Source organism: Rhinoderma darwinii, chromosome 4 (genome assembly GCF_050947455.1).
Source record: "Rhinoderma darwinii isolate aRhiDar2 chromosome 4, aRhiDar2.hap1, whole genome shotgun sequence".
Classification (NCBI taxonomy): domain Eukaryota; kingdom Metazoa; phylum Chordata; class Amphibia; order Anura; family Rhinodermatidae; genus Rhinoderma; species Rhinoderma darwinii.
In genome coordinates, this window is record NC_134690.1 from 379,635,511 (window position 1) to 379,643,971 (window position 8,461).

Genomic DNA, 8,461 nt, shown 5'->3' on the forward strand with positions numbered 1-8,461 from the left:
TCATACAAATCTGACAGACAAAAAAATTCAGCATGCTCTATTGCTTTCCGTATGTTCAGAACGTAGTACCCGTCTGAGCATTATATAGTAGAACACAGAGTCCAATACAGGACTCCGTGTGCCGATGTACAGGCTCTCTGCCCTGTGTATGAGGACTAATTGTTAGGTCCCTTTGGGCACAGCTATTGCTCCCATTTCATCCAGGCAACACTACAAATAAATCATAAATTCATACTAAACTTGCCAACACAAAACCTGAACCAACGCCCCATGAGTCATCAAAGAGCAAGGGACAGGTGCAGCAGCAATTCGGACAAGTGCAGTGACTTGTCTAGTACAAATGTATTCATTTATGCAATATTACTAATATAAACACATCACCGCCGCGCACAACTACTCCTATTCTCTCTCTGCAGTATATAGCATTTAACGCAGGCCAAACAAAGGTGCAACATTAAATTATTACCCACAGTTATAAACATTAGTTGAGGGATTCGGTGTTAATTTGTGAGTTAATTATTGTTCAGTGAATTAATTACTATTTTATTATAATGGCACCAAAAAGTGAAAAAATTTATTATAGCATGGCGTGTGAACGGTCGGCAAACGTAAACATTTCTTTGATTCAGTTTTAATCGTAGGTTGTCTTTATTGGCAGGAAAGGTCTGGTAAGGGGAATTGTGGGAAGTGCGCCCTGGGCTTCCATTGTTCTAAAAGAAAAATCTTGGCAACAAAAGACTGAACTTCCATCATAATCACTATAATAGATACCGATGCAGCAGAGCTAATGTTTGTCATTTAGTATCATTGTAATATCAGAGTGTGTTGCCTATTGTTTAATCTCTATATTTGGCTGGAATCTAGGAGATCATATTAGCAGGACAGCATAGATATCAAAGTATACCTATAATTATTTTTTTTGCATAAATTATTATAGGGTCTTCCTCACCTTCCAGCAGCCTGCAGTTCTCCTTTCCCTTCCTGGAGGCACTCTGTAAATATTCAGAAACCTTCTCAGGTCACCCAAAAATTTGTCTAGAGTAAAACAGTGAACAGAAGGGGAAGAAGGGGGATGCAGCTGCAGCTTCTCACTCAGTGTTTCAGTGAAACAGCAGGAAGGGGAAAGTCAAGGAGGAGGAGCAGGGCGAGGCCACTGGTTGGCTCAGAGCACACAAAAGAGCTTGAACCAGGAAGAGCCCGCCCACTCAGCAAGTATGAAGAGAGCGAATGTACGTTGAAATATTAATTAAATAAATTAAATACCAGTAGAAAGAAGGAAAAAGACCCAAAATATGCAGGTTAGAGAAAACACTCCTGGCAGCAGAATGACATATTAATAGGCTATGTCTTTATTGACAGCTAAGACCAGAACCTCCAGTAAAGATAGGGCCTACTGACATGTTCTAAAACTATTATTTGAGAAAACCCTTTATTACATGATATCACAATAGCTGGATGAGGTAAACAAGGAAATAACCAGTCATATATTTAGTTACCGCTACTAGGTGGGCAAATGGGGGCATCCTTTCACTGTGATCAGCGGTGCTACCTCACTGGGTCATTGGGCAAAACACATATCATTACATCAGAAAATGCACACAAAATAGACCATTGGGATACTGGAGACTGGGTCACTAGAGTTTTGATAAAATGTATTGTAATGGGTCACCATGGGCTGGGCACAATAGTGACAATTTATTACGTTTAGAGTTTCAGCTACGAGGTGTGCATGCGGCCTAAGGCTACATCCCCTATTTGCAAAAAAACTGTCAACACCAGTTGAATACACTTGACTTGCAGATCTGGTCTGCAATCTAATCTAATGTTTCTTTGGCAACAAAACATAAACATGAAATCTTTGGAGAAAATGTCCATTGAGACAGACAATTTATAGCCCGCTCTTCGGAGACATGGCCAATAGTGACCTGAATGGTGGTCCGACTACATGTTCTGTACAGATCATGACCATTGAATAAGACACTAATAAGAAGCAAGGAGGGCAGTGATTCTTCTTACAAGCTGGCATGGAATGAGCCAATGACTTCGCCCTGGCCCAGCAATAATAAGTTCTTCCTCATTAACAGATGGGTATTCAGGCGGCACAGAGGCCAACCTGTTAATCCCTCAGCTGTCTGAAAACTTAGCAACAACCAGCAGCAATGTGTCCAAGCAATCTGACAAGGGAACAACATCGCTGTCGTGTTCTCTGCGCAAACAGAATAATGGAAAGGTTTTCTTGTACACTTTAGAGAATTGATAAATGGAACCAGCATAAAAGGAAATTTTGATTAAAATTTCAAGGATAACTAAACGTTTGACAAACCTCTGACATATCATAGTGACATGTCAGAAGTTTTGATTGGTGGGGTCTGAGCACTGAGACCCCCACCAATCACTAAAACGAAGCAGCAGAAGTGCTTGTGTGAGCGCTCAGCCGCTACGTTTCTGTTCGGCTTTTTCCGCAAAGCCGATGTAATCGGAGTACGGGCTCATAGACTTTCTATTGAGTCTGTACTCCGATAGATTGATTTCTGTAAGCAGCCGAACATACACGAAGCGGCTAAGCGCTCACACGAGCACTTCTGCTGCTTCGTTTTAGCGATTGGTGGGGGTCTCAGTGCTTGGACCCCCACCAATCAAAACTTCTGACATGTCACTATGATATGTCAGAGGTTTGTCAAACATTTAGTTACCCTTTAATTTAAAGTAAACATTTAAAAAAAATCATAGTAATGAAAGAAGGTTTTCTCTAATGGACACAAAACCTATAAAGATGGAGAACACATGGACTACCATCACTGATAGTCCAACCAGAAGCCATGTTCATTAGACAAACCAAAGTAGTGATGGTACATTGGTCGTACTAGATCTTTAAGAATTGACTCAAGATTATTACATTGAAGCTGTGGAGACCATCACGCCTATTGAGCCAACGGGCATAGGACACAATGCACTGGCTTAGAGTAAGAGATAAAAAGCCGTGTCACTTTGTGGAAACATCACATCCGATTGAACACCAAAGTGACTGCTAGTATCCGGTAGACATCCAAATATGGGTAAAAAAAAAAAGTGTTTTTCACTCTATGAACTGATGTGTAGACAGACATTGAAGTCTAGGACTACACATGGACTTTCATTACTGGTAGTCCAGACTAAAGCCAAACCGCATGGGGTAACCTGAAGGATTGGTGGGACATTAAAGGGTATCGGAGCTTTCAACATAGCACTAAGACCATTACATCTAGCCCATTCATGCACCATACATTAATATTAAACTAAAATATTAATGCATGCTGATAATTATTTTTTTTATTTTTTTTTGCTGATAATGTGCTCGATCACATGCTCAAAGATACTGTACAGCTATAGATTATATGATGCATACTTTTTACGTTTATAGGCTAGTAGCGTAATAATGATCATACAAAGATCGCTTAAAAACCCTGGGCCCATAGGTCACCAAGAGACCTATAACAACTCTGAGGGTATGTGCACACACACTAATTACGTCCGTAATTGACGGACGTATTTCAGCTGCAAGTACCGGACCGAACACAGTGCAGGGAGCCGGGCTCCTAGCATCATAGTTATATACGATGCTAGGAGTCCCTGCCTCTCTGCAGGACAACTGTCCCGTACTGTAATCATGTTTTCAGTACGGGACAGTAGTTCCACGGAGAGGCAGGGACTCCTAGCATCGTACATAAGTATGATGCTAGGAGCCCGGCTCCCTGCACTGAGTTCGGTCCACTACTTGCGGCCGAAATACGTCCGTCAATTACGGACGTAATTAGTGTGTGTGCACATACCCTGAAGGAAAAGCTTCTGTGGCTTAGACTTGCAGCTTTATGCTAAAGTTGCAAAATCAAAGTCCACAGTTGAAAAGAACTTGGTGTAATAAGCTTAAAGAGGCTCTGTCACCAGATTTTGCAACCCCTATCTGCTATTGCAGCAGATAGGCGCTGCAATGTAGATTACAGTAACGTTTTTATTTTTAAAAAACAAGCATTTTTGGCCAAGTTATGACCATTTTCGTATTTATGCAAATGAGGCTTGCAAAAGTACAACTGGGCGTGTTGAAAAGTAAAAGTACAACTGGGCGTGTATTATGTGCGTACATCGGGGCGTGTTTACTACTTTTACTAGCTGGGCTTTCTGACGAGAAGTATCATCTACTTCTCTTCAGAACGCCCAGCTTCTGGCAGTGCAGATCTGTGACGTCACTCACAGGTCCTGCATCGTGTCGGCACCAGAGGCTACAGTTGATTCTGCAGCAGCATCAGCATTTGCAGGTAAATAGCTACATCGACTTACCTGCAAACGCCGATGCTGCTGCAGAATCATCTGTAGCCTCTGGTGCCGATGTGTCTTCGCTCGTCAGACACGATGCCGGACCTGTGAGTGACGTCACAGCGTGATCTCTCGAAAACACGGCTGTGTCTGCACTGCCAGAAGCTGGGCGTTCTGAAGAGAAGTGGATGATACTTCTATACACAATGTCCAGCTAGTAAAAGTAGTAAACACGCCCCGATGTACGCACACAATACACGCCCAGTTGTACTTTTACTTTTCAACACGCCCAGTTGTACTTTTGCAAGCCTCATTTGCATAAATACGAAAATGGTCATAACTTGGCCAAAAATGCTCGTTTTTTTAAAATAAAAACGTTACTGTAATCTACATTGCAGCGCCGATCTGCTGCAATAGCAGATAGGGGTTGCAAAATCTGGTGACAGAGCCTCTTTAATAAAACCCCCATTATGGAGTTAGAGTATTATGTGAGCATTACATCTGCAACTGCATTGTTGGTTTATGTATAACACAGTAGGGGGTTATTGTTTTTTTTATGTATTATTCTTAAAAGAGTTGTCTGGTTTAGCAAACCCATTTTCAAATACCGTATTAGGAAATTCTGAGTTAATAGAGATTGGTCCCCTGTTCAGGACCATTATTTCTTAGCCAGAATAGAGAGTACAAAGACTCCAAAGATCACCTTTCACTCTGGAGGACCCAGTTAATCTGTGCATTACATGGACAGCTCCTTAATTTCAGTGGAAATATGCAATGCTTCCTTTCTCCTGAGGTGGCACTGCAGGAGAATAGCTGTCTAATCCCCCCACAGATTACAGCTGATCACCGGTGATCCCGGAAACACAAAACACTGTGATCAGCTAATCATGGGGGGACCCTTCTATCAAAAAGATATTGTTGAAAGCGGATTACCCCTTAAGAAACCAACTACTAAAATTAAATCCATTATTATATTAATGACCTACAAAAAAAATGAGGTTCAAGGGGCATGAATACTTTTTATAGACAAAGCTTGGACAGACAAAAATGGCTGTACCTTTATTGAACGCTCCATAGATAGAGAACATATCACAATGTCATTTATATAACCCAGTAACCACGTTTGCGTTATTACATTATCTAGTGAAGGTTAAAGTTGCTATTTTTATTTTACCTCTGATCTTCTCTACCAGTGTCAGCCAAGGAGCTGGATTTCTCAAAGGGAATTTATTTCCAGAATGCGGCTTCATTGCCCTCAGTATTAGTTGTTATTACATAGTAGTACATTGAGGGAGAACGAGAGACAGAGCCAAATATAGTCTTCGTTCTTTGGTGACTCACTCTCCTGTGTATCATTAGTTACTTAAAGTAAAGCTGCAGTTCCACTTTTCATGTGTCAGTTTAAGCATGAGGAAAGCGTCAGGAAATGTTAACAATAATGGTGAATGACATTTTAACTCAAGTACAGGGGGGTGCACGGATGTTTTTGCAAAAAAACGTACTACTGGTTGCTATTTTTATATAGGACAAAAAACAGAGATTATGTCATTCTCTCTCTTAAAGGAGCATGAGATGTAACGTCTACTCTACATTTACTGTCCAGCTGAATACAATCTATTGTTCCCCTGTTGTCAGCCATTTCCAGTCGGGCAGAGATTGACTGTAGTATTGTAAATTGGGATAGCTTTGTCCCCCATATCTTTAGTGTCTGAGCAGGGTTACTTGGGCCCATCCTCCGTCTATACAGAACATATGCACATCCATCGTAATCTCTGTTGTTCTCATTGTACACACGGGACACATCATCAATAAGGTCTAATAGGTTTTTTGTCCATGCACTCATAAAAAATAGACCCTATTGGCAAGTGATGGGCTCTAAAGTTACCTCCAAATGGGGTCTGTATTTATTTAGGGGGCTTGTTCTGGGGTCTGTGTTTGTTTACGGGGTCCGGTCTGGGGACTGCTATAGTTTAGAAGGTCTGGGGTCTGTATGTATTCTAGGAACCGGTCTGGGGGTCTGAATTTATTAGTCTGGGTAAAAGGGGTTGTCCGGGCACATGAATAGGTCATCAGTATGAAAAACTGGTCCGTGCCCCTTTAATGTATGGGCCTGGGCCTTGGTGTCTGAATTTTTGTGTTTCTATAGAGGCTGGAAATGGCTGTAGAAGCGAGGAGCAAAGATGTCTCATCAGGAGAAATCGCCATAACAGTCTGTGCCAGATGGAGAAGAAAAGAGAACGACTCCCATCAAAGAAGACGTCACTTGTGAGTCACTGGATATATAGAGGACCTGTCCCCTCTCCTGACATGTCTATTGTAGGAAATCATTGTATTCCACATAAAGTCTTTGTGTACCCAGGACTAATAGACAAATGAGTGTTACCATTCACATTGTCAAGAGGATGTGTCCCTACACAGTGTGATACAGTCAGTGATGTTTGGAGACTGTCAGTATGTAGGGACACAGCCCTTTGACAAGGGGAATCGTAACACCCATTGATCAATGCTCGCACAGAAAAGTGGTGTTCACTATAGACACGGCAGAGCAGTGGTGGGGAAGGGGGCCCAAGTTTGTGGAACAGACCAGGGCCTATGGTCTACTTAATCCGCCACTGACTACAAATCCTCTTACATAGAGGAAATCCAAATTATATAACATAATGGAAGAACTTCTGCTTAGGTGTTTCTGAGTAAGTACATAAGGCGAGGACCACTGACGCAAAGCCCGGAGCAAAACATTAAGAGCCAGAGAGGAAACAATGTATTCTATCATGGGAACTAATGAAACTCATCTCTAGTCACTTAATTTAGCCTGGATAGAGCCACATGTTATCCAGATCTCTGCTTTCTCAAGCGTTTGTGCTGCTGTTCGGATCACTTAACTCAAATTGTCTTTTTCTTCTTATTTTAGAAAACTCCCGGCCCAGGAACGTATGATCCAACGAGACAGTTACCGAAACAGCCACCCACAGTTGCCAGAATGGGTCGTATGCATGGCCTTTTCTTCCGTAATTCATTTGACTTTTAAATTGTGAATCACAGAACATAATTAGAGATCTGCTTCCTTCTGTTAAATGGATTCTGTTTCTCAAATGCTAAGGGACTAGGTATATAGCAGTCTACAGCTGGCAGCAGCTTATGACAAGTAATTTGTACTGTCCATGATATACTAACGTATCTGGTCAGTCTAAAGGTTGAGATGGCGTTCCCTTAGCTGCTGGTAAACAGCCATCCTAATGGGATAATAATTGTCCATGTGCCCTATTAGCGCATATGGACATCATAGAGAGGTTCCCTTGCTGGTGACCCCTCTCTGTGATGAGACAACCCCTTTAAAGCAAACGTCCACTTTTTAATAGCAGTGACTCTACGCACATATTAAATATAGCAAATATAGCATCTTTTTAATATATCTTCTTTACCATTTTTACATCTCCGTTTTTTTTTTTACTCTATATAGTAGAAAGAAAATTAAAATGATTGGAAACAATCAGCAAACAAGTTATCTGATGCTGACAGATCTTATCAAGGCTTTATTTGTCTTTTAATTATGGGTTGTGGACTTCTGACTAGGTTAACATATGAATAACTATAGATACACATGTGTTTATGAGCCAAGCTGCAGGGGGTATTAAGTTGTCTATAAAAGCGACAGACAATTCCAGCACGACACCATGCTGCACTCAAATGATTATATATAGATACATAATAAAAGATCTATGTTCATCAGCTTGTTGATGGTTTCTAGTTACCACTGTTCCAGGAGGCCTTCATAGATTATTGTACTGATGGTGATCACATGGTTTACTTAAAGGGAAGGTGTCGCGAAAAAAAATGTTTATATAAATTTTGTTTTAGTATGTTATTAAAATACATTTTATTTATTTGTGTTTTTGTGTTTTACTTTTTTCTTTTTTCTTACTTTTACTTCACTATGGGGGCTGCCATTTTTTTTCATCTCTGTATGTGTCGATTAACGATACATACAGAGATGGAATACGGCACATACATCCCCATAGAGAATGCGAACGGGAGCCGTTCCATTCACTATAGTGTACGCCGTCTGTGTGGGAACGGCGCATGCGCCACTCCCACACAGTCCAAAAGGAAGGTCTTCGGCAGAGCGACATCCGGCATCATTTTCATGTGGGCCGGAAGCCGCGGACGGACA

At 41.3% G+C, this 8,461-nt stretch overlaps 1 protein-coding gene across 1 annotated transcript in view; it reads left to right on the top strand.

The window, feature by feature from the left end:
• The window catches only part of STPG4 (sperm-tail PG-rich repeat containing 4), a 65,678-nt gene extending 57,574 nt beyond the window's left edge, over positions 1-8,104 (top strand). The window contains exon 7 of the mRNA XM_075863759.1: positions 7,202-8,104. Within this exon, the coding sequence (XP_075719874.1) occupies positions 7,202-7,318 (117 nt within the window). The 3' untranslated portion in view covers positions 7,319-8,104. The remainder of the gene's footprint in view (positions 1-7,201) is intronic.
• Positions 8,105-8,461: the final 357 nt, after the last annotated feature.